General features: G+C 43.4%; 6 protein-coding genes across 20 annotated transcripts in view; 3 read left to right on the top strand and 3 right to left on the bottom strand.

Moving 5' to 3' along the window:
* Nucleotides 1-46: 46 nt before the first annotated feature.
* Nucleotides 47-1,163, top strand: rfxap (regulatory factor X-associated protein). The gene is made up of 3 exons (XM_061299658.1): nucleotides 47-610; nucleotides 718-828; nucleotides 913-1,163. The coding sequence occupies exons 1-3, from the start codon at nucleotides 191-193 to the stop codon at nucleotides 1,018-1,020; spliced, it is 639 nt and encodes a 212-aa protein (XP_061155642.1). The 5' UTR covers nucleotides 47-190; the 3' UTR covers nucleotides 1,021-1,163.
* Nucleotides 1,164-1,221: 58 nt separating this feature from the next.
* Nucleotides 1,222-5,804, bottom strand: smad9 (SMAD family member 9). 11 transcript variants are annotated; one of them, XM_061299601.1, is made up of 13 exons: nucleotides 5,646-5,804; nucleotides 5,322-5,467; nucleotides 4,806-4,946; nucleotides 4,481-4,543; nucleotides 4,332-4,359; nucleotides 4,056-4,251; nucleotides 3,741-3,989; nucleotides 3,444-3,659; nucleotides 3,110-3,379; nucleotides 2,935-3,042; nucleotides 2,654-2,875; nucleotides 1,695-1,951; nucleotides 1,222-1,609 (listed from the first exon to the last, which is right to left on the bottom strand). In XM_061299601.1, exons 5-13 carry the CDS (start codon nucleotides 4,356-4,358, stop codon nucleotides 1,466-1,468), a joined length of 1,689 nt encoding a protein of 562 aa, XP_061155585.1. In that variant the 5' UTR covers nucleotide 4,359; nucleotides 4,481-4,543; nucleotides 4,806-4,946; nucleotides 5,322-5,467; nucleotides 5,646-5,804; the 3' UTR covers nucleotides 1,222-1,465. The 11 variants fall into 11 exon arrangements, with proteins under 11 accessions (XP_061155585.1, XP_061155586.1, XP_061155590.1 ...); XM_061299602.1 differs by having other exon boundaries at nucleotides 4,810-4,946; XM_061299606.1 differs by lacking the exon at nucleotides 4,332-4,359 and having other exon boundaries at nucleotides 4,056-4,255; nucleotides 4,481-4,546.
* A 588-nt stretch (nucleotides 5,805-6,392) lies between these two features.
* On the bottom strand, nucleotides 6,393-8,813 carry ufm1 (ubiquitin-fold modifier 1). Its single transcript, XM_061299665.1, has 6 exons — nucleotides 8,710-8,813; nucleotides 8,550-8,606; nucleotides 8,242-8,299; nucleotides 7,961-8,000; nucleotides 6,912-6,944; nucleotides 6,393-6,849 (listed from the first exon to the last, which is right to left on the bottom strand). The coding sequence occupies exons 1-6, from the start codon at nucleotides 8,790-8,792 to the stop codon at nucleotides 6,761-6,763; spliced, it is 360 nt and encodes a 119-aa protein (XP_061155649.1). The 5' UTR covers nucleotides 8,793-8,813; the 3' UTR covers nucleotides 6,393-6,760.
* A 966-nt stretch (nucleotides 8,814-9,779) lies between these two features.
* LOC133168209 (solute carrier family 22 member 4-like) lies at nucleotides 9,780-13,003 on the top strand. Of its 5 annotated transcripts, none has more exons than XM_061299614.1 (11): nucleotides 9,780-10,122; nucleotides 10,236-10,418; nucleotides 10,496-10,599; nucleotides 10,685-10,839; nucleotides 11,042-11,213; nucleotides 11,323-11,417; nucleotides 11,613-11,704; nucleotides 11,821-11,986; nucleotides 12,091-12,273; nucleotides 12,357-12,492; nucleotides 12,654-13,003. In XM_061299614.1, the coding sequence occupies exons 1-11, from the start codon at nucleotides 9,916-9,918 to the stop codon at nucleotides 12,718-12,720; spliced, it is 1,560 nt and encodes a 519-aa protein (XP_061155598.1). In that variant the 5' UTR covers nucleotides 9,780-9,915; the 3' UTR covers nucleotides 12,721-13,003. The 5 variants fall into 5 exon arrangements, 4 of the variants coding, with proteins under 4 accessions (XP_061155598.1, XP_061155597.1, XP_061155599.1 ...); XM_061299613.1 differs by having other exon boundaries at nucleotides 9,783-10,122; nucleotides 11,285-11,417; nucleotides 11,772-11,986; XR_009718163.1 differs by lacking the exon at nucleotides 12,654-13,003 and having other exon boundaries at nucleotides 11,772-11,986.
* tm7sf2 (transmembrane 7 superfamily member 2) lies at nucleotides 12,757-19,077 on the top strand. The gene is made up of 12 exons (XM_061299639.1): nucleotides 12,757-12,899; nucleotides 13,182-13,314; nucleotides 13,484-13,560; nucleotides 13,753-13,949; nucleotides 14,088-14,142; nucleotides 14,276-14,470; nucleotides 14,554-14,657; nucleotides 15,914-16,033; nucleotides 16,385-16,553; nucleotides 16,633-16,713; nucleotides 16,829-16,951; nucleotides 17,475-19,077. The coding sequence occupies exons 3-12, from the start codon at nucleotides 13,494-13,496 to the stop codon at nucleotides 17,633-17,635; spliced, it is 1,272 nt and encodes a 423-aa protein (XP_061155623.1). The 5' UTR covers nucleotides 12,757-12,899; nucleotides 13,182-13,314; nucleotides 13,484-13,493; the 3' UTR covers nucleotides 17,636-19,077.
* The window catches only part of cnih2 (cornichon family AMPA receptor auxiliary protein 2), an 18,215-nt gene continuing 14,862 nt past the window's right edge, over nucleotides 19,074-22,426 (bottom strand). Inside the window, exon 8 of the mRNA XM_061299664.1 lies at nucleotides 19,074-21,717. Coding sequence (XP_061155648.1) covers nucleotides 21,690-21,717 — 28 coding nt within the window. The 3' untranslated portion in view covers nucleotides 19,074-21,689. The remainder of the gene's footprint in view (nucleotides 21,718-22,426) is intronic.

The following is a 22,426-nucleotide window of genomic DNA, read 5'->3' as shown; positions in this document are numbered from 1 at the left end:
GAAGTCGATTGAGGCGAAGAAAACAAGACGAAGAAGAGCTGTCACTTCACACAACAAACACGTCCCTGTTTTATGACGTCATATAGCATCCCAATGTTTCGACTGTTTTGTTGAAATAATCGCGTGAAATATGGCATACCGTTGCTAACGAAGACAATTTTGAGGTGGACGTTAGCGTGTTTTTCCGAAGATGAGCGATGACGAGGCTTCGGTCCGCACGGACGCCTCCAAAGCCATCCTGCTCACCAAGGACGGCCAGCGCTACATCGTGGGTGACAGCCGCTCGGTGGACAGCCGCGACGTGATCACACTCATCCCCATGGAGGCTTCCGACCTCATGGACCTGGACGACGCCGACGAGGAGAGCGACGTGCTCGACGCGTCCGACCCGCGGGACGGCGCCAGTCCGGAGGAGCTGAACGACGACGAGGCGTCGGAGGGCGACGGTGCCGCGCCCAAGCAGTGCACCTACGACGGCTGCACCGAAACCACTTCGCAGGTGGCCAAGCAGCGCAAGCCCTGGATGTGCAAGAAGCACCGCAACAAGATGTACAAGGACAAGTACAAGAAGAAGAAGAGCGACCAGGCCATGTCTACCAACAAAATTGACGTAAGTGCTCCGCAAAACAATGATTCATTAGCATGCAGTTTGTTGCTTGCTTCTTAATTATTTCTGGACTCTTCCTATGTGGGACAAATATGTTGTTTTTGGTTCAGGACAACTGTGAGGAACGTCCCGTGTCTGTCAACAAGCAGCGTCTGGGGGCAATGGGAGACCGGCCGGCCAGACCCTCTCTCATCGAGCAGGTGCTCAACCAAAAAAGGCTGGTAAGTAACTTATCGATGGAAACGTATTTGAACACAAACATTTAGGATGTATCAAATCAAGTTGTGTTATGCTGATATCCTCAGTCACTGCTGAGGAGTCCTGAGGTGATCCACTTCCTGCAGCAGCAGCAGCACATCCTGGCGGTACAGAGTCGAAGCTTGACGCTGCAGCACAACTTCAGCGGATGCTGACCAGCCGCGTACGCCCCACTCTATTATTTATTTATTATTCTATTTGCAGTCTGTTGGTGTTTTTGTTTTAAAAAGAAAAAAGGATGATTTCTGCTCACGAGCCACACAGCGAGTGAAATAAAAAAATATTTAAACTAGTGAAACATCTCTATTTGCATAGTGCCAATTTGTGTATGTATGCATATCTATCCTAACAGCATAATCTGTAAAAATTTAGTTTAATGGAAGTACAAGCAAACATTGGTCAGTACATTAAAATAATAATAAAGGACAAATCACACAGGAAGCGTTGCCTGGTCTAGAAGTGCCGCGGGAATATGCAAGAAAACACAAAGCTATCAAGAAGCCAAATGAAAGTCAGTCTCTCAGTAAACAAGGACCGTCATCCTGGGAAACTTCTGGAGACGCCGCGCTGTCATCCTTCCAAACTTCAACCGTCTGCTTACTACGACACGGACGAGATAGGGTTGTGTGGGGAACCCATTTGGGTGAGCACCTTGTCCAGCCATTGCAGGGGCCCATGTAGGTGCACTTCAATCCAGCAGGGGGTGCTGGTCACATCCTGGCGGTGGTATTCCGCCCCCCAACCCTAGAATGAAAGAGCGCAATTGGACATCACCTCAAGACGCTCTTCCATGGGAAGTGGAAGCTCATCTGGCGTTTTACATCGTCACCTTGACAAAGCTCATACGGATGGTGCACATCTTGGTGAGCTCGTAGACCACCTCGAAGCCGTGGTTGACCGACTGTGCCAGCAGCTGGGCGAAAAGCTGGTTGTTGAAGATTTTCAAGCTGCAGCCGCTGGGGATCTTGCAAACGGTGGTGGCGTGGAAGCCGTGCTGGAAGTTGCAGTTGCGGCTCTGCACGAACACGCTGCTGTCGCTCAAGCACTCGGCGTACACCTCGCCGCCCACGTAGTACAAGTGCAAGCCTTAAAAAAGGAAATGACATCCAAGGTTCTGGATCATTCTTACGCAATCGCTTTTTGGCAATAATGTGAAAGAAAAAGTCAAATCGGAGAAATCTGCAGAACCCCGTTTGACTTGCAATTAAAGTACCGTATTTTCCGGCCTATAAGGCGCACCGGACTATAAGGCGCACCTTCAATGAATGGCCCATTTTAAAACTTTATCCTTATATAAGGCGCACCGGACTATAAGGCGCACCATTAATGCATCATGTCAGATTTTTAATCCAAATCAAATCATTCTCCATTTTAGCTTTTTTATTTCAACTTCAGACGGAACAAATTACTTTATAATCATAAAATAATGATCCATAGTCTTTTTGAGTCATGATTCATAGTCTTCAGCGGGCCACTTATGATTGATTTCATGACACAATGCTTTGGGCCAGTTTCAATTTAAGAATTTGGTCCATATATAAGGCGCACCGGACTATAAGGCGCACTGTTGGTTTTTGAGAAAATTTTAGGTTTTTAGGTGCGCCTTATAGGGCGGAAAATACGGTACTTTCATAGCATTCGCTTTTTGTTTAAATAAGAAAAAAGTGTGACAATTATGTATTCATTTTTACATGAAAATTATTTATCATCATTAGTGTCATAACTCAATATTTTTTTTAACCCTCCGTATTAGTCTAGTAAAAAAAAAAAAACTGCAACAAAAATGACCTTTTCCGATGTGTCGGCGCGTGTGCTCGATGGTGGAGTTGCGGTTGACATTAGACAGCAGGCCGAGGCAGAAGCGGTTCTTATTGTTGGACGGGTCAGTGAAGCCATCCACCAGGACGCTGCGCGAGGACGCGTGGAACGTCTCGCCCACCCGGTTGTTCAGCTCGTAGTAGGCGATGGAGCACCAGTACTCGGGCTCCTCGTAGCACACTGGACGCAAATCTGGAAGAGGACGGCCAGTGTCAGCGAGGAAATCCTTCGGTAGGACGAGCTGAACTTGCCTCTATGCGGAGCAGAGAAGGTGAGCTTGGTGACTTCCGTGGCATTGCAGGGCTTCACGTCCTCCTGGGGGCTCGACTCCATCATGCTGTACGGTGGAGGGGGAGTCTCTGATGGAAAAAGAAAACCATTTGGAGTTCTGCCGCACCCCGTTTACTCAGCCGGCTGATGTCGGACCTGCAATTTGGTAGGGGCTACCCGGCTCGGTGGGGCTGCAGGGCGAGTCGGGGTAACCCTGCGATACGGGCGAGCGTCCGTGAGACGAGGAGGACGGCGACGCCGACGTGAAGGAGGACGAGGAGCCCGGCAGCGGCGGGAAGCACTCCGGGTAGGCGGCGTTCTGCGGCATCAGCGTATCGTTGTGCAACGAGGCGTTGCGGAACTTGGCGAGCAGGCTGTGCTCCGGGTTGAACTCGCTGTGGCGTGGCACCAGGACGGGCGGCAGCACTGGATGAAGAGAAAACCTCAAATCGACTTCCTGTTTCGGATCCCGCGGGATTCCCGCACTTACCTGGCGTTTCCACGCGACGGTAGTGGTACGGATTGACGCAGATGTCCTTCTGCTTGGAACCGAAGGGGAACTCGCAGCAGTCGAGCGCCTTGAGCTCGTGGTGCGACTGCAGGTCCGGCCAGCGCCACACGCGACAGTAGATGACGTGCGGCAGGCCCTTGCGGTGCGACACCTGCAGCCTCCCGTCGAGTGAGCGAGGGATGGTCACGCACTTGCCTGATGATTTGAACGCCGAGTCATCGATCTTTACATTTCCCCCGATTGGATTTCATCAGCTGCTATAAAGCGTCCACTCACTGGGCTGTCCGGGGCAGCTGAGAGCTCGCTCCAGCTCCTCCATGGCTCCTTTTTTCTTCTTGAGCTTCTTGACCAGGGAGTCCACAGCTTTCTCAGCCCACTTCTCCTCTTCGTCGCCCTGCTTCCAGCCAAGCAGACGCTTGACGGCCGGGCTGGTAAAGGAGAAGAGTGACGTGATGGACGTGGATGAGTTCATGGTCGCTTTTTGCTCCCGATGCTCAGAATGGAGATGATCTAGGTTTGCCGCATCTGTTGAGAGAAATGAGAAGATGACACTTTTTTTTTTTTTTTTAAGCTACTACAATAAACACTTACCCTTTTGACCTGCGCCAAATGTAGTGCTGAAAAGTACGCAGGTGTTTCTGTCAAGTCCTGTCGAGAGAGGTGAGAAGATGCTGCTGATGAGGAAGAGGAAGGCTTTTCCAGGCAGAAGGAGGAGGAGGGGGAGGAGGCAGAGAAAGGTCCTCTTGTGGCGTTTCTCTTTCTCTCGTGAAGACGCCCAGGAGCCAAACTGTCTGGCCAGAACACATCACAGGACAGAAGGAGGGATTTGTGTCTTTGTGTTTGTGTTTATTTTCTGTATCTCCATACATCATCATCGGGAGTGAGCAGGTCCATACTTAACATGACTTCAAAAAAAAAAAAGAGAGAAAAGTACAGCCGAGTAAGCACACATTCACATGCAACTGCTTTATGGAAGCCGGCGTCACACAGTCTGCCGGCTCAGATAGTCCAATTACCTAATGCTTTATCACCAGCCCCCCCAACCCTCTTCTTCTTCTTCTTCTTCCTCCTCACGCCCACTCCTCGGCAAAAAGTAAACAAGATTCCGTTTATTACAACTGAACGCAACGCACACAAACGTATCATTCAGGCGCATTTAATTGGACGTTATTCAAACGATTTGTGACAAAATTGTCTTTATTCAAAGCTAAAAAAAAAAAAAAAAAAAAGTGACATTAAATGCAAAAGTTCCTTAAGGGACTATTTAAACGGTTTACAACTTTAAATGATTAAAATGCAGATAATAAGTAGCAAAACAGAATATTAATAATAAAGTCTCACCTACACGTTAGTGGTCGTATTTGTAGTTGTAAGTAGTCCACGCGGTGCGTCACGACTGAAGTCAGTGAAGGTGCACGTTTGCACTGTGGAGGCCCACTTGAGTGGAGGGCATCCGTTGTCAGGGTTTCAAAATAAAAGTCTCTGGAGAGAAAAAAAAAGAAAGTGCTAAGTGAGTTTAGCAGAGCCGGAGCGTCCTCACATATGAGCATGAGCTGTTAACAGCGTTACCAATATTCGCTTTGGATAAAACAAATTTATAAGCTACAGGTAAATTACCCTGCAAAGGTCACGGAGCATTTTAAGGTCATCTTGGGCATTCACCCTAAAGTCGAAAAAACTCATAAAAACTAGATGGTTAACAGTGTTAACTTTAACTTTAAAGTTGTTTTATGCCTCGAACTTCTGACTTATACTCTCTCATCCATCAACATGAAACCCCAAACTAAAACTAGACTGGGCAAGCGATTGTTGTGAAGGGCAAACGGAACCGGTTGCGGTGGCAAGTCGTCCACTTACCGCCGCAGGTCCGAGGCGGGCCGGCCCGCTGGAGTCTGCTGGGCTCCTGCAGGCTACAAGCCGGAGCGCCACACAGCAGCCTCGGCGGCGTCAGGCTGGCTGGAACCGCAGCGCCGGCGCTCCAGATCCCTCCGCCGCCTTCCCACCTGACAAACATGCGTACGCTTCAAGTCCGTGAACGCATCACGGTTTCATTTGAAACCAAATGGATAACGCCAACAAATCCAACTTAAAACACAGCGCATTGACACGTTAAAAACTACAAAAACGTTGATCACGTACCTTAGGTATTATATCATTTGTAGTTTCATGTAATTTCATTACCTTGAGGTGGTAGGCGGAGGGATACTGCAGACCGTGCTGCGGTTTGGTCCGGTTAATGACGCAAGCCTGGCTGGCGACGCTCAGTCTGCAAGTTTGACATTTTCGCAGTTTACAGCAACTGCCGCGAAACGTCACCGCCGCCGCCGCCACCGCCACCACCGCCAGGAGGAGGGGAAATCATTGCATCCCCTTTTGTTTTGCACAGCGGTTCGTCCGTCTGGTGTGGCAGCGGAGGGGAGCGTCCGCCGGCGTCAACGCAGCAAAAAGGCTGCGCTGCGTGCTGGATCAAAGTTGAAGATACTTGATCAACTCAATCAATAAATACTTACTTTCACTTAACAGCAATATAAAATGCCCACTTTACAGGTCTACTAAAAATAGAATTTCCATTTATTATTGCAGGTTAAATCCAGGAAAATGGTTACAGTGGGAATCTTGGGAGTCAGTCCGTAGAACTGTTTGCGTCACCACCACTTTTGCCCAAGTTCCATAGAACACACGTTGATCTCTGTTAATGGGAGTTGGGCACAGTCCAAAGAACTATAAGTTTCCACTACATTTGGCATCCATAGAAATGCGCACCTGTTGATTTTTGATGGAAAATGTTAAAACAGACACCCCCCCCCCCCCAAAATCTCATATGATAGTCGGAGTGTGCACTGAGATCTGCACCTGCAAAAATACTTTACCTTTTCTGAACCACAAAAAAAAATCCTTATAATTTCAATGAAGAGTCTGAGTCAAAACTGTCTGTGGTACGATGCATGTATTTTTAATTTTCATTAGTAGCGCCACCTGGACCTCAAAAGTACTACCCCTACTCCTTTTTTTAGGCCCTGGTAAATTACCCTGGGACCGAACGTGGACCACACTAAAATTCCGGGTTCTTATGGCAATCGGAACTCCAAAATATGGTCCAAAAAGCAAGGTGTGGCGTGTTACGCTGAGTGACTGTCATTTTATTGTTTTTCATTAACATTATAAAATTCTGTTAACATCCACTTACTGTGGGGATGCCAAGCTGGCAGCATGAGGTGTGTCATTACGAGTGTACACCTACACACAAACATACACAGGTCAAGCGGGACATAAATAGGACGCGAGGCAAGGTCTGGTCACGGTCTCCTTGGTGGAGACAAGCGGCGTCCCACGCGATCTCTGGGGATGATGCGCAGCTCTGAGCCATGCTTCAGGAACACGTTGCCTGCAAGCAGGACAAAATGTGAGGGAGGCCGTTTTGATTTGTGAACAAACATTGCAGCTCACCTGCTGTCTGTGCAGGGTTGATTCCTATCCCATCTGCAAGGAGAACACATGTTAATGAAACCATGGAGCAAGATTACACACGCCAAGAACGAACGACTCATGCTGTAATAGTGTACTTGCACCACCTAGCGGTCAATTAGAAAATTACATGTGTGGCAAAAACAGCCTAAATCAGCAATTCATGAATCAGAATACAACAATAATGCAAAGAAATCTACAGCTGTATTATTTGGACTGAAATCCATGTAATGGCATCAAATACGCTTATGTACAACTGCAGCCTTTCAATTTGCATTTAGCTATGAAGGAACGGGATTTGAAAAAACAAAAAACTCTGCCTAGCTACAAAAACACATATGCTCACCCCTCATTGAATAAATTACATAAGCGGACAAGTATATGCACAAGGAAATGTTTTGCCTAACAATGAAAAGATATGGTTGGAAGCATGATTAAACTAAGAATGTGACAAAGTAAGTACATGGAGTGTCAAAAGAGCAAAGAAACAAATGCATGCTAAGCGGTGAGCAAGAACTTTGTATAGTCAGGGAACATTAGCGAATTGATGATGTTACAACCAAAACTAGTGGGTGTATGTACAAGAATGGCACAAAAGGTTTACACTTGGAGATCAAACCAGCAGAGGTGCCAGAGGGAGAACGCCAGGAAGAAAACAGCCAAGAAGCCGGCCAAAGGCCAAGGCCGAAGGACGGGATGGAAAAAAACCAGCCCCCACACACATTGAATCGCCCATAATCAGCACGCAACCCCACGGAACCAGCTCTCACCGAACCAGCAACAATACCAGCTGCTGTGTAAGTCAACATTTTGTTTCAGTGTCTTAGTATTTTCCTAAAACTGAAGAAAGAAAACGAACACCAAGTGAGTGAATTGGATAGCAGGTGATAGCTTTTGCCGAGAGGCGCGGATAGCGCGCTTCCCAAATTGTGAAGCAAATCCAACAGCTACATTAAGGTATCGGATTTGGCTGTAGCGCCGACACCCCCAAAAAATTCAATATCACGTCAGATCAAGATGTGAGGACTCACCATTGGTGATGATGGCGCTGGTGGCTGGCGGCACTTTAAACTGCAAACAAGGCCACACTTGGTTAAAATACACACAAAGAAGCTTTTCCCATTCTGCACAATTTAAAGGTAAACAACAGTTGCCAATGGGAATATATTCTTTGCGCTCTGTGGAGACAAATGTTACTGGAGCTTAGTTGGGGACCTTCTCTCCCTTTTCAAATCCAGCAGATTATTCTTGAAGAGCAGTTGCGAGAGGGGTTGAAAGATTCCGATGGCCACTCTTCAATTAGTTGTCTTACCTCTTCGGCGGCGAACTTCAAAACTGCTGTGAATGGCGTGCTCTCTGGGACACTTAATCTATTTAAAACAGATACCACACACATTTCAATACTGTAAAAAGGCAATTGATTATTCTTTACATTTATTATAGGAAACCTGATTTAATTGTTTGAAATTGCATCACTGTATCAGCTCCCTAAGCGACGAGCTGCATTGATGTAAACTCAAACAACCTCTTCAGAGTAAAACAAGAAGAGAAATGAAACTAAACATTAGAAAAAATGGTTAAAATCATATTTCAGGTCGATTTCAGCTGTCAAGTACTCACACTTTGAACGGGAGCTTGGGGTCCGACGTCAACGTGATTTTAAACGTTACTTTAGACCTGGACAAGGGAACAATAATAGCTCAGATATCACCTCCGCTTTAAACAGGTATTTTGATAAATATTCAGAAGGAAAGTCAAAGGTAAAAGAGTAATAACATACATTTTTTCAGGCGAGACGACTCGACTTATGAGCTGTTTACACACACCCGGAAGTCCAGAAGGACCCCATAATGCACACGTCATCAATTTAGGCGAATTTCGTACTTTCTGTTTATTAATGTGCGCCTTAGCTGTTTTACAGAAATTAAGTGGTTTTATCGCAATAAGAAAATGTATTATTTTCACATACGTTGACAAGGAATAAAAAAAAAACGGAAAGCGATTTTGAGTACTTTTGAAAAGGGCATCATTGTCGGCCTACTAACATTTACCGTAAACAGCAACAATGATACGCACCCCAGAAATCCAGAAGAACCCCAATACGTCATCGATTAAAGTGATTCTTGTACTTTCTGCTTATTTATGTGCGCCTTAGCAGTTTTACAGAAATTAAATGGTTTTATTGAAATAAGAAAATGTATTATTTTCACATACGTTGACAATGGAACTAAAAACGGAAAGTGATTGTGAGTACTTTTGAAAAGGGCATCGTTGATCGTAAATAGCAATAATGATGCGCATTGACATAATGACGCCGACAACGAACAAGTTAAAATTTAAACACGCTTTTTTTTTTTTTTTAACATTTGAAAGAGTATATCTTTTCAGAAATAATGATGTACTAGCAATGGCCAAAAACCTGTTATCTTTTTTTTCATTTTGTAATTCTAAAATGTTCTTCCTTGCTGGAAGTCCTTCATCAATCTGTAAATTTGACCTATAACTAATTGAAAAGATTTTCATCAATCTGTAAATTTGACCTCTAATCCCTTAAATCAATTGAATAAGTATTGCCAATGATTTATGTGTGTTCTATTGTATTGTTTATATGTTGTGCAAAGTTCTTTAACAGCTGTTAAGCACCGTATATGATGTATTATACTGTACTGTAAATTTTGTTACCTGTACTCATTAACTCGTGGGCTTTGAAGTGCCACCCACATTTGCCACAGCAGTGGGACTTGTGACGTGATGTTATGCAAGGTGTTCTGTAGACTTTAAACTTTAGGTTTGCAAAAAAAAACAGGTATCCACCTGCCTGGAATGCACGCGTGGGAGGATCATCAGGAGTTGTCAGAAATGATTTATATTTTCACAACAAAGCCGATTGGTCTCATTATCCCCCGACATGACGGGGCATATCCCAGACAATACTTTACTGTCCGTTACAAGGTTCACATTTGGATAGTTCCGACAGACTGGGATCATGCGGGACTACGACAGCAGCGTGGCCTTCCTGGGAACGTGGGGTCGCTTCCAGCTCATGGTTTTCTTCCTGCTCTGCTCCACCATTTTGCCAAACGGAACAGGCTCCTTCTCACTGGTGTTCATCACTGACACACCACAGCACCGATGCCAGATCCCTGACGCCAACCTCAGTCACGAGTGGCAGCAGGCAGCAGTTCCACTGAAGGTAGATGACATGGGAAAAAAAATCTGTATCCAATTTGATTCAACTCTTAGCATTTTTTAACACACTTCTGTCAATATTCACATCTTGTGGTTTGCTCGGACGTATGCTGCAAGGTGGTGGACGGGGAGCTGCAACCAAATGGCTGCCGCCGCTACCGATTGGACCTGCTCCGCAACTTTTCAGCCAATGGGTTGCTGCCCGGTCGTGACGTCAACCTGAGCAGCCTGGAGCAGGAGGACTGCGCCGACGGGTGGGTGTATAGCACCGACGTCTACCAGTCCACTGTGGTCTCCCAGGTCTGATTTTTGTCCTGAAGGTTAGAATGCCCTCCCATGACTAAGGACAACTGACAGTGAACATTTTGCACTTCCAGTTTGACTTGGTGTGCAGTCAGCATTGGAAGCAACCCTTGACTGCTACCATTTTCTTCCTGGGGGTCTTGGTGGGATCTTTTTTCTCCGGAGTGCTTGCTGACAGGTACCAACTGGGGTTCAATAATTTACAGGAACTAGTCACAAGATGATGATTTGCACCCTGAGTGGGATTTTTTTTTTCCATGTAGATTTGGCCGTAAACCGGTGCTGTTCGCCACCTTGATCATTCAGGCCGTGTTCTCATTGGCCCAGATTGCTGCTCCATCTTGGGAGGTGTTCTGCTTGCTCCTCTTCTGCAGTGGCCTCGGCAATATCTCCAACTACGTGTCTTGCTATGTGTTGGGTATTTTGGTTTCAAAATATGGTTTGAGTGCAGCATGAACAGACTGGTATATTTCACACAAGCAAAAAAAAAAAAAAAAAATTCTCAAGTTCTTGGTGTCAAGTAAACATCAGAAGGCAAACAAGTTCACCCATGGACCCAAAAACTTTAAGAACCCTTGCTTAATTCCACATGAAATTAAACCATGTTTCTGCTGGCACAGGCACCGAAATCCTCACGGGCAATGCTCGGGTTGCTTACGCGTCAACGGGCGTGTGTTTGGGCTTCGCCTTTGGCTACATGACGCTGCCACTTTTTGCCTACTTTCTCCGGAGCTGGAAGACGTTGACGCTGGCCATCGCACTGCCCGGCTTCTTCTACATCCCCCTGTGGTGGTGGGCACTAAAGAAACTCAGACTCCAGGGGTTGCAATAGTACTAAAACTGTATGTGTGCGTGAGAGACAGGATCCTCCCAGAGTCTCCCATGTGGCTTCTGTCTCAAGGTCGAGTGACAGAAGCCGAGGCCATCGTGAGAAAAGCCGCCAAGATGAACCGAGTGGTCGCACCGGAGAAAATCTTTCTCAATTCCATGTCGCACGTGAGTTGGACCTTAATGTTGATGCTGAGCACTTGTATTTTTATAAAAACTTTCCAAAAAATAGCTAAAGATGCTAACTTGCTAGGTGCCAGTAAGACTAAAGGGCCTGCACTTGCGTACATTTACGAGTTGCTATAATTCACGCTTGTTAGCATGGTCGGTTAGCTAAGTGCTATCATTTGTCATTCATTTCAGTCAGAAGAGTGGCCCGTAGAGCGCTACAATGTTTTGGACCTGTTGAAGAACAGAAGCGTCGCCATTACGACCATCCTTCTCTGTTGGGTGTGGTGAGTAAGTCACGGCCATCATAAAAACTCCTAAGCATGCGTCGAGGGCAACTTGGCTAATTGGCAGGTTCGCGCTGAGCGTCTGCTACTACGGCCTGTCCCTGAACACGTCGCAGCTCCACTCGGATCCGTACATCAGCTGCTTCCTGTCCGCCGTGGTGGAGGTGCCGGCCTACGCCAGCTGCAGCCTGGCCATCCGATACCTGCCCCGTCGCCTGGCTGTGGTGGCCGTCTTTATCACCATGGGCCTGGCGCTCTTTTCCATCCAGCTGGTGCCCCCGAGTGAGTGGAGCTCAAAATCAGAAGCGGAGTAATTGAGCTTGGTCAGACATTTTGTGCCGTGTTAATGTTCCAAACCAGTTCAGTTCTCGAACTGTTCCTCTCAGGTATTCTGGGTTTGGCCGTGGCCCTGGAGATGTTGGGGAAGTTTGGCGCCACGGCGGGAACGTCGCTGCTGTTTGCCTTCACGGCCGAGCTGTACCCGACGGGTCTTAGGAACACGGCGTCAGGGATCTGCGTGATGGTGTCGCGAACAGGAAGCTGCATTGCACCCTTTGTCGTACAGCTGAGTAAGCACTTTTTCGGACAGGGAAGTGTGGGTACCAGTCAGTTTGACATTGACATTTTTAAATGTGACTTTGGCGCCACGCAGACATCTTTTTCAAGTATCTGCCGTATATCACCTTGGGCGCTCTGGCCATGCTGTCCATCCTGGCCACCATCTTCTTGCCAGAGAGTTTTAGGAGCCCGCTTCCCGAGAGCCTTGAACAGATGCAGAAGAGGAAAAGGTGAGCGCGTCAAATCAACATGTGCCAAATTCAGTTCACCTTCATTCTGGTAATGCAACGTGAACTTCAGCCGTGATGCAACTGACCTCCTCGTTGATCTCTTCTGCTTCCTTCTCCCTCGTCGCTCCAACCGTCCATCATTTTGGTTTCCCCACCCGCAGCGTAACCTGTCCGTCCGTCTTCAGACGAAAGATCTCCAAATCCGTGGTCGTCGAGAGCCCACTGTGAGCCCCATTGCAAAAAGCGGCAGGGTCATGCGGCCAACAGCGAAGCCGAGACACACGCCCGAAGATGAAGCTCAACGATGGACAGCAGTGTCCCCCGATATCACTTTGTGATCTGATCAAAGTGTTTGTAACCTGGACATCATTGGGAAAAATATCCTATGCAAATGTGGCTACCATGAGGTGACTTCTACATTCATAGGCTAGTCCTCTAATTTTTCATTCCCCCCACCCATCAGCCATTGTATTTTTTCACATCCTTACATTATTAAACAACATTCATGCAACACTTTGCTATCTAAAGGTGAAAAAGCGCAACTGCGGTCTTTTAAGGTGGAGCGCAAAGCTCAAAAGTGCGCGGTTGTCAAAGGTCGCACTGAGCGTTTTGCACGTCCTGCGTGCATACTGACGCCACCGGATCAACTGATCTGATTGGACAAAGTGTTTTGTCCCCGCCCTCTTCAGATTCCGTTAAGTGATATGATTGGCTGGACTCTTGTGCGTCTTCAAAACACGTTGAGGGGGCGGGTCCGTCTGAATCAGCGCTTGAATGCTGCACAGTCTCTCGAGCTACACTGACGAACACCACGTCAATAAGGTACTTAACTTTTTGTTTCATAAATATGAAGATCGTTGTATAAATAATGTGTTCAAATCAGGAAACGAGCTAATGAGATAAAACCAGTAGATATTTGCACATGATCAATTAGAAAGTACGTATTTTAATGCATGTAAAAACAGTGGGGAATATTTGATTGTTTTTGTAGCAGACTAATAATGAGGTCAAAGAGTCAAGCACCAAATGCTTTCGATAACACAGAGAGGGAGTTTGGAGGAACCCTAGGTGAGTCACTTGTATTCTCGTGAGCATCAGATTCAATCTTCTTTCTTGAAATAAAAACTTGACCTTTGAATGTGACAGCTCCATTCTTCAAAATGTAACACCAACTGACAACTGCGTTTCTTCTTACAGCTGCAATTTGAGATGCATGAATTATTCACAATCACCTCAAATACTGCCCCCTTCCATCCCCAGGTGCCGTTTGCATCCCTATCTTTCTGCCATTGACGGTGCTTTACCTGATTTGCGTGAGTCGATCTCCTGATGCAGCTCTACTCCAATGGCCCCCGCCATTGCCCTCGCTCGACCAGCTATGGGACCCTTTGGCTCCCTTCCTCCTGCTGGGCTGGATAGCTCTGCATGCGCTTCTATATTTGCTGCCATTAGGAAAGGTATAGGTGATACACAAAAGATTGACCCATTTTACAATATTCGTTATATTGGGATTTGCGGCAGTGCGCAATTTCCCCGACTTCATGGTACTAAAGAGACAGACGGATTTTTAGAATAAATTGTTATCGTTTCTGCAGATATCTGAGGGATTAGTGCTGACGGATGGAACACGTCTGAAGTATCCCATAAATGGTACTTTTCTTTTGGTGTGGAGGCAATTATGTCAATTTAGTCTTCTGCTAATTACATGACAGACTTTACAAATCTAAACCTGCATAGGTTTTCATTCAAGGTCAACAATGTGTCATTTTTGTCTGTCCTGCAGGTCTTCATAGCTTGTGCATCAGTAGCGCCTTACTGATGTTGCTACTGATGTTCGGGGCTCCTTTGGGGCATCTGTTCCAGCTGATGTTGCCTCTGGCTATGTGCGCAATAGGACTGTCCTTCATGCTTTCCATCTACCTCTATGTTTGTTCTTTTTGGGCTCCTCCTCATGCTCTTGCTTTGGGGGGCAACACAGGTGAGGAAAATAGGCTGATTGGTTTTCGATTGTCGATATAAATGCAAAAAATAATGTGAAAAGCAAATTTACATTTGTTTTAGGTAATCCCTTGTATGACTTCTTCATTGGACGGGAGCTAAACCCTCGCATAGGTCATTTTGATCTTAAATATTTCTGTGAGCTCAGACCAGGTCTGATTGGCTGGGTAAGTAGAACAAAACTTTTTTTTTTTTTTTTTTTAACTTATCTACATTACAAAATGATGAAATAGTTGAAGCATACATTTCTCGTTAGCAGTGAGAATATTGTGTAATTTCTTTTGACTGCTCTTTCAGGTTACTGCCGATAGATGGCGCTGTTGTTCAACATAAGCCAAATTGATTTCTTTTTTTTTTTCTCTCTTGACTGACAATCACAAAATAAATTCGCACCCGCTGACCCGAGGCATTTGATTTAGACGAAGATATCATTTTACATTTTGGCTTTGAATTACCAAACAAATGGAATGCCTCATCCGTTCTATTTGTAGTTATGCATTTTATAAGATGACATTTTTTCATTTCTAGTGTTGACAGTAAAAACTACTGTATATGCAGTAGTGTAGGAGAGAAGATAAAAACCTCCCACCCAACTGTATGGGGGAGATTTTGGTTGAATGTCAGACACCATCTTTTTCTTTCTGTATCATAAGTTGATATTCATTACTGCGCCTCAACACAGTTTTTAAATTTATATTGAGCAGATTAACCTCTCTAAATGAGATATTTAATGACATTGGTCATTACGTTTATATAAAAATTAACGAATTGCATCACCTGCTTACTTGGACAATGGTCTAAAATGTCAAAAAGAAGCTTCTTGTCTTTCCTTAAATGAAAAAAAAAGGGGGGGAGGAGTCAGGATATAATTATGAGACCCTTTAACCTCATCAAAATTCTGTGAGCAATCATATAAAATGTTAACATAAATAATTCTTCACAGTATTCAGATTTGTGTTGCATCAGCTAAATTTTGTCCCAGCACCTAAAAAAAAAAAGTCTTCATTTCCAAAATGCATCTGGAAATGGATGATAAATAGCTGTGCCCTTTGCTGAGATCTTATCAGCACGTGACACAAACATAAGCATGACATGGAGCAGATGGAACATCAATATATGATCTTGTTTTGATCCAATATGCATTTTCATTTTCAGAGTCATGTCCAGTTCATGTAAGAATCACAAGTGGATAAACTCAGTTCAATTGAGATATTCATATTGATTCATGTTGCGAAAGAAAGACAAAATAAAGCAAAGATGATATTTTTAAATTCAGGGCATAGATGAATAAATCATAGCATGCGCTTATTGTGCGTATGAGGCCACTTATTCAATCGGCTTGACCTAACTCATGTTTACAAAGTGCACCGCATTATTCTAGAAAAAGTGAAACGCAATACCTTACCATGAAACTTTCTTTCAGGTGCTCATCAACCTTGGTATGCTGATGCAAGAAGTGGACCGCCGAGGCTCCCCCTCACTCGCCATGATCCTAGTCAACAGTTTTCAATTGTTGTATGTGGCTGACGCTCTGTGGAACGAGGTAGGATATCAGGCGTCGCCGCAATTTCCAAACTATTGAGCACACCTGAATAGAAGCCACACCCACAAAATAAAAATAAAAAAGGGGGGTCGGGAATTCCATGCATAGTTGTCTGTTTTAACCTGGGATATTTCAAATGATTTTTTTTAATTAATTACAAAATAATAAATTATTAAAATGATTAGTCATAAAAAATAATTGATGTCATTTCCTGGGATTGATAATAAATGAATACATTATTCAAATTAAAATGATTAAAAAAAAAAAGAATAACTCATTTCTTGAGATTGGATTTTGTTCCAAGTAGTGAAATTGGGATTGGCCCTTGACATGTCATCTGTTTGTTGATAGGAGGCAGTTTTGAGCACGATGGACATTGTGCACGATGGTTTTGGTTTCATGCTGGTCTTCGGTGACCTGACCTGGGTTCCCTTCACATACAGCCTTCAGGCGGCCTTTCTGGTTGAACATCCTCAAGCTCTAAGTCTACTGAAAGTTGCAGTCATAACAACTCTAAATGGTGAACGTATAATTCTCACTTTTACAATATACATTGTTTTTCCATTCTTAAGATACCACTCATCCTCTTTGCCCTTTAGGTATTGGATATTACATTTTCCGAAAATCCAACTCGCAGAAGAATCAATTCAGGAGAAACCCTACACATCCGAGTGTTGCAAGTCAGTACGAATCACTATTTTTTTTTTTATAATTAATCAAGAAACTCTGAGGCTTCATTTCTGCTATCAAGAGAATGCTAATCAGTTGAAGTGATTGCGGCGTGCATGATCGCAGGGCTGGAGACCATCGCCACAGCAACAGGGAAACGTTTGCTGGTGTCTGGTTGGTGGGGTCTTGTCCGTCATCCCAATTACTTAGGTGATCTCCTCATGGCCTTGGCTTGGTCTTTGCCTTGTGGTAAGAACACTCCATCATGCATTGGAAACATTTGACATTTTATCCAATAATAAATCTTGCCTATCCTTACAATTGATGATCCAATTTTAGAAGAAGACCAAAAAGCGCATAGTGACAAATAACCCGACTTTCAGTGATTGATCCTTTTCAGTTTGCAACCCACAGTCGAATATTCCCTCACTTCCTAAAATGATCAGATAAATAGTTGCTAGACTCCATTGAAGGTCTGGTTTCATTCTTCCTGTCTAGCATGCAGACAAATGGAGGCTGTCAGTTCTTTTGTTGCTGCTGACACATCAAATCCGATGTGACTCATTGGTTTGCTGCTTTTGTAATTGAGAAGTACAAAAGTTGGGAAGAAAGGAATAGAAATGTGAGCGCGAGGAAGAACGATGGATGGGAACAACCCCTGATCGGTCAAAGAAAATGGATGTTCCATCTAAAACAGAAAGAAAGCGGGAAATGATGACACTGTAAAGCTGGAGAAGTAAATATAAATATAATCATCTGCTTCTTTTGTTAGGATTCTCACATCTTCTCCCGTACTTTTACGTGATTTATTTCACCATCTTGCTGATTCACCGCGAAGCTCGTGACGAGAAACACTGCAGAGCCAAATATGGACTTGCATGGGACGCATATTGTCGACGTGTCCCCTACAGGATCGTCCCTTATGTTTATTGAAGAGTCAAAAAAGCAAAATGGTGCCTTTGGAACATTTTCACAAATTTGATTCCATTTCCATTCTTGGTAATATTTTGGGGTTGTTGTTTTTTTTTTGGGGGGGTGGGATGACCTGTATGTGAAATAAACCTGTACATTGACACAAAGCATTTGGATCAATTCAGTCCAAAAGATGCCAAAGTTGTAAACATTTGTTGATCCTCGCCGCTCTTCTATCAGCAGACATTTATGCATTTAATTTCCCCTGGCTGATTGCAAATCACATCAGATGAAGAGAACAAATATGATCAACTGTCAAACAGCACGAGTCGTGCAAATGGAGTTGAGAGTGCACTGTGTTGATGGACACCTTCATTTGTCACCTCTGTGCACCCTCTTAAGCCGCTGGCTTCGCCCACACCTCACTCAAGCTATTTTCTGCCTTCTTTTAAAGTGCCGATGACCAACATGCTGAGAAGTGACGCCTGCTGTAGAAATGGATGGAATCATGCAATATTCTTTGCTGTCTCATTTTTGTCACAATTTGAACATCAATATCAGCTTTGTTTCCAATTCATGTCCGCACAGCTTGAATAGCATTGGACATCCTGACAGTGTCTTGTGTAATAACGAATTAGCGATTCAGTGCCACCGTGCGTATGCCAATCTTATCGTTTGGAGCCCTGCAGTTGTAGCCAGTTTCCATGGCAACGTGTCTGTGAGAGCACAGACGTAGGACGAGAGGGGAAAGGCGTTGAGACGGTTATGGCGGTGTGGATGGCGATGAAAAAGGAAGAGCCCAGGATGAGTGTGAAACAGATGCAGCTGGTGTGTGTGTGCGTGTGTGTGGATTATGCAATAACTAAGCATCATTGTTGTTATGCTATTCATGAGTGTACATATCTGCATGCACATACATTCAGTCAATACGTAGCAATGAGCTTACTGCCAGGGATGTGAAAAGCGCAGGTGAATATTTTTCAATGTTATGTTGAGTGAGGGAGTCAACAGGAATGTCTCATACCATTTTGTTTCCATGGTGACAGTGGAGCATGATATGTCCTTTTCAGACAGAGGAAAGTATTTAGTAAGTTGATTACAATTTAGACATGCCATGAAATTACTGAATTACTCTAGTTGGAAATAAAACATATGTAAAAAAATAATAATAATTAAAAAATCCAAGGGGAATCTCAAGTACAAACAAAAAAAATGTTTTATGTGGCACCACAAGTCTAATCATGGCCATCTGATTAATATTGAGAATTTTTCCTCAGTTGGGTCATGTGACATTCGCAAGTTGAGCCTTAGGAACTGTGATGTCATTTTCAATCGAGTGGCAAAATGGCCGCCTCCTTACATGGATGGATTTTTCTGATTTTTCTCTAAAACAAGAAATACAAAAAAAAAATGCACTGATTTTTGGGGATGTATTTATTTTATTACAATACATATGAATTGCTTAGTATTTATGAACTGTACATCATATTGAAACCTGATTGATCTAAAGTTGTCCACCAAACTGGTTATATAGCATACAATGATCAGAAATGTATACAAATAAATACATAGGACCGAAATGACATTTTTCAATTTGCTTGGAGATTACATACATGGTTACAAAGAGACAGTCAACCAAATTGTATTTCTCTAACTGTCCTTATGGCCATTGTCCCGATGGTGTTATTCCAACTCAAGTGGCACAACATTAAGCACACCTGAAGAACAAAGTTTACAACAACGCAACTTTTAATTTGATGTCTTTGATAGTGTGGAAGCAGGATGTGACTTTTTTTTTATAGCTCTCGTATTGAATATGATGAAATTGTGCAGGTGTCCTCAATATTGTTGCCGGGATTGTTTTGTTTGTGCGTCTTTTACGTTTCTTCCGGACTAGAAGATCTCTCTCTCTTTTTTTTTTTTTTTAACGACACTAAAGGGTTGAAGTGAAACAAACTTTTCTTTAATTCTCTTCCTTTCTGAATCTGTTTGTATTTGAAATTTGATATTTTTAAACCTTTTCATCGCATACATTCTTGCAAATGAATACAATTTAATTCACTTCTTTAATTTGTATTTAAAAATTACATTTAATTCACTTAATATTCCCAAACCTTTTTTTCTAATGGAAGAGGTTAGCATTTGTCAAGTTAGCGCTATGCTGTCACTTGCTAGTGTTGGATAGGCAGTGGCTTTGTTTACACAAAAAATATTTATTGCAATAATTACTGCAATAGGGGTGTTAGAATAAGACACACAAGCCATGTAAACAATGTATGTAACCATGTATGTTACATACAGAAATGCTTCTAGTACCATTATTGTAAACACCTTAATTGCACTTTAACATCATCTGCCCTCCCTTTTATTTTTCTTCAGTTTTACCGTTATAATCAGTTTAGTATGAACAACAAAAATATTGACATACTGCATAACAAAAAGAATATTTTCTTCAAACGTGAACTATATTCTGTAACAAGTCATCTGAATTGTAAAAGAAATATCCTAAGAATAAAACCAATCAATCAAGTAATTGTTGTCCCTATAACGTCACTGATATTTATTCGAATTCTTCGCAAACCATGTAATGAATTTATTCCCGTGTTAGGCTTTCATCCTAGTATTGCTTTCTATTCAAAATATCTTTTTCACACACTCTTACCGACACCAAAATATATGTTTGACACTGCGGTGTGAATGTTTGAAAATATTTCGACAGGCTGCACTACTCATGATACACTTTTTCCGAAGTAGCAACACCAGACATGTTATCAGTATTTGTTAATAACTACACATGCAGCCGGAGGGGAGGGGGGGATTTTTTTTTTTTTATCAAGCCCCTGAATAGCTGTACTCCTACAAATCACAATGGAATCATCACTTATCTACATATAAGGCCAACTAATGAACACATGAAAGCAAGAGCAGATGAGCAAAGGCTTGGTCATCAAGCAGCAATGACTTCATGTGTCTGATTGTATTATCAAATGACTCTACATCATTATCACTTTGCGTCCCCACTCGGTTATGAAACACACTCGCATTGTCAACATTGTCCTTTTAATTGCTTGTTATACATGAACTGTCACTGTGCTAAAATAGCTAGCATAAGTGCTAACACAAACGTAAATGGCAATAAGGCGATTTCTGCACACTAAAAAATAAAACAAATGTAGGCCTTTGTTCCGTTGTGTTTAAGAAAACCATCGTACCAAGATTGGATATTATTTTGAAGGACACATCGCGTTGCCTTAGCATTTACAGTATTTCTCAAGCCTTATTGTTGCTTTTCACTTCACCCTTGGTCTTTGGCACAATGTTTTTCATATACAATCTTTTGGCATTGAATCTGTGAGCGCAAAGCTTTGTGGAGGAAAAAAAACAATTTACCGGGAATTCAAGTCGGATTGCCTGTATAGAGACTTTGACCTTACTTTTGAATTGTTATTATTTTTTTTTACAGTTTGACCCCAATGACCCTGGCAGCCAAAGCTTTCTCGACCTCTCAATTGAAAGTGTCTGTGCACAAACTGACCTGTAATATCCCTGCCTGCGTTTTTACAGTGATTTTAATTTCATTTTACAGTAAAATGTATCAGCAACCCAGTAGAAAAACAGTGGTTGGATATTAGAGGTGTCTTATCAAAACATGGAGTACCACCAAACAGATGTACACCATCCAAATGGAAAATGACAGACAAATGATTTTGTGTTCCAGCCCATGTTAAACATTTGGAAAGTCACAGTGAGTTCAAAGACTGGATCAGTAAGAGCAACGTGGGATTACTCCAGCCCTTCAGAGTCCTTGTCAACATTGGTCATGAGGCGTAAAAGGCAACACAAACACCTTTTCCGTCATCCTCCATCCATTGCTTTGTCCATCTGTCTCACTGCAGTGTTTGTAATAAAGTGATATACGGAAATGGATCGGAGGCAACACCTTGACATTCACAATGGCACTCTGTTTGGGTTTGTTTCGTTGTATTGCGGGAAACCCGAGCCCACTGATGGATGGGAAGGTAGAGCCGATGTGGTCGCTCTTTCCGTTTCTATCCATCTCACCAGGGAGTCTCTTTTAGAAGCTCACCAGGGCATAGACCATGCTTGATCAATGAATAGATCACGACAAAGATGGAGAGACACAATTAGACTTCACTTCCGCCAATAGTGTGAGTCCATAAAAGGCTGCATTTACACAATGTGGTTCAAATCACTGCCGGAGCTAGGATTTCTTTCTTTGGGGGGGGGGGGGGGGGGGGTAGATAAATATAAAATATTAAATATATTGTTAAAATATTTTTTCAGAAAATTCCAATAAATATTCACTATATCTTCCGCATTGGGGGAGATGTAAAAAAAAAAAAAAATCCCAGAAAATTCCTAAAATACCCAACCGCCCGTGATGAGCACAGTCGCCAGAATCGCAGACGTCACCACCAAAGTAAATGAACCTTTCTTTGCTTTTCCAGCCGACTCACGGATAGTGGGCTGGGACTAATATCTAAAAATACCCAAAGTTTGATCTTTTAACCAGGGCACTTTGAATCCAGAGACATGTTTTCCAGTCCGACGTCACAGACAGCTGTTGACTATGAATCACGGTAGCATTGGTGAAGTCAAGGTCAGTACATTTCTCTTCACCCTATGACTCACATTCAAACTTATGAACAATTGCGAGTCTTAAATGTCATTATATGCTTTTTGAGACGGAGGAGGAAGATGGAGAAAAGCCATTCAGGCACAGGGAGAACATGCAAAAGCCACAGTGCGAGACCAGAACCTTTGATGCAGATGTACTAACCACTATCTCAT

Source organism: Syngnathus typhle, linkage group LG15, assembly GCF_033458585.1.
Source record: "Syngnathus typhle isolate RoL2023-S1 ecotype Sweden linkage group LG15, RoL_Styp_1.0, whole genome shotgun sequence".
Lineage (NCBI taxonomy): Eukaryota > Metazoa > Chordata > Actinopteri > Syngnathiformes > Syngnathidae > Syngnathus > Syngnathus typhle.
The sequence above is the reverse complement of the archived record's forward strand: the minus strand, read 5'-3'. Positions and strand labels throughout refer to the sequence as shown.

Coding starts and splice junctions, on each gene's coding strand:
- rfxap (XM_061299658.1), top strand. CDS start 191: ATGAGCGATGACGAGGCTTCGGTCCGCACGGACGCCTCCAAAGCCATC. Junction 611..717: donor TGTCTACCAACAAAATTGAC/GTAAGTGCTCCG, acceptor TTTTTGGTTCAG/GACAACTGTGAGGAACGTCC. Junction 829..912: donor TGCTCAACCAAAAAAGGCTG/GTAAGTAACTTA, acceptor TGATATCCTCAG/TCACTGCTGAGGAGTCCTGA.
- smad9 (XM_061299601.1), bottom strand. CDS start 4,358: ATGGACCTGCTCACTCCCGATGATGAT. Junction 3,660..3,740: donor CAGCTGCCCCGGACAGCCCA/GTGAGTGGACGC, acceptor TCAAATCATCAG/GCAAGTGCGTGACCATCCCT. Junction 2,876..2,934: donor CTTCTCTGCTCCGCATAGAG/GCAAGTTCAGCT, acceptor GTCCTCTTCCAG/ATTTGCGTCCAGTGTGCTAC.
- ufm1 (XM_061299665.1), bottom strand. CDS start 8,792: ATGACGTGTGCATTATGGGGTCCTTCTGGACTTCCGGGTGTGTGTAAA. Junction 8,300..8,549: donor CCCAAGCTCCCGTTCAAAGT/GTGAGTACTTGA, acceptor TGTTTTAAATAG/ATTAAGTGTCCCAGAGAGCA. Junction 8,001..8,241: donor TGAAGTTCGCCGCCGAAGAG/GTAAGACAACTA, acceptor CCTTGTTTGCAG/TTTAAAGTGCCGCCAGCCAC.
- LOC133168209 (XM_061299613.1), top strand. CDS start 9,916: ATGCGGGACTACGACAGCAGCGTGGCCTTCCTGGGAACGTGGGGTCGC. Junction 10,419..10,495: donor AGTCCACTGTGGTCTCCCAG/GTCTGATTTTTG, acceptor TTGCACTTCCAG/TTTGACTTGGTGTGCAGTCA. Junction 11,987..12,090: donor CATCCAGCTGGTGCCCCCGA/GTGAGTGGAGCT, acceptor TGTTCCTCTCAG/GTATTCTGGGTTTGGCCGTG.
- tm7sf2 (XM_061299639.1), top strand. CDS start 13,494: ATGAGGTCAAAGAGTCAAGCACCAAATGCTTTCGATAACACAGAGAGG. Junction 14,658..15,913: donor GACCAGGTCTGATTGGCTGG/GTAAGTAGAACA, acceptor ACTTTCTTTCAG/GTGCTCATCAACCTTGGTAT. Junction 16,034..16,384: donor CTGACGCTCTGTGGAACGAG/GTAGGATATCAG, acceptor GTTTGTTGATAG/GAGGCAGTTTTGAGCACGAT.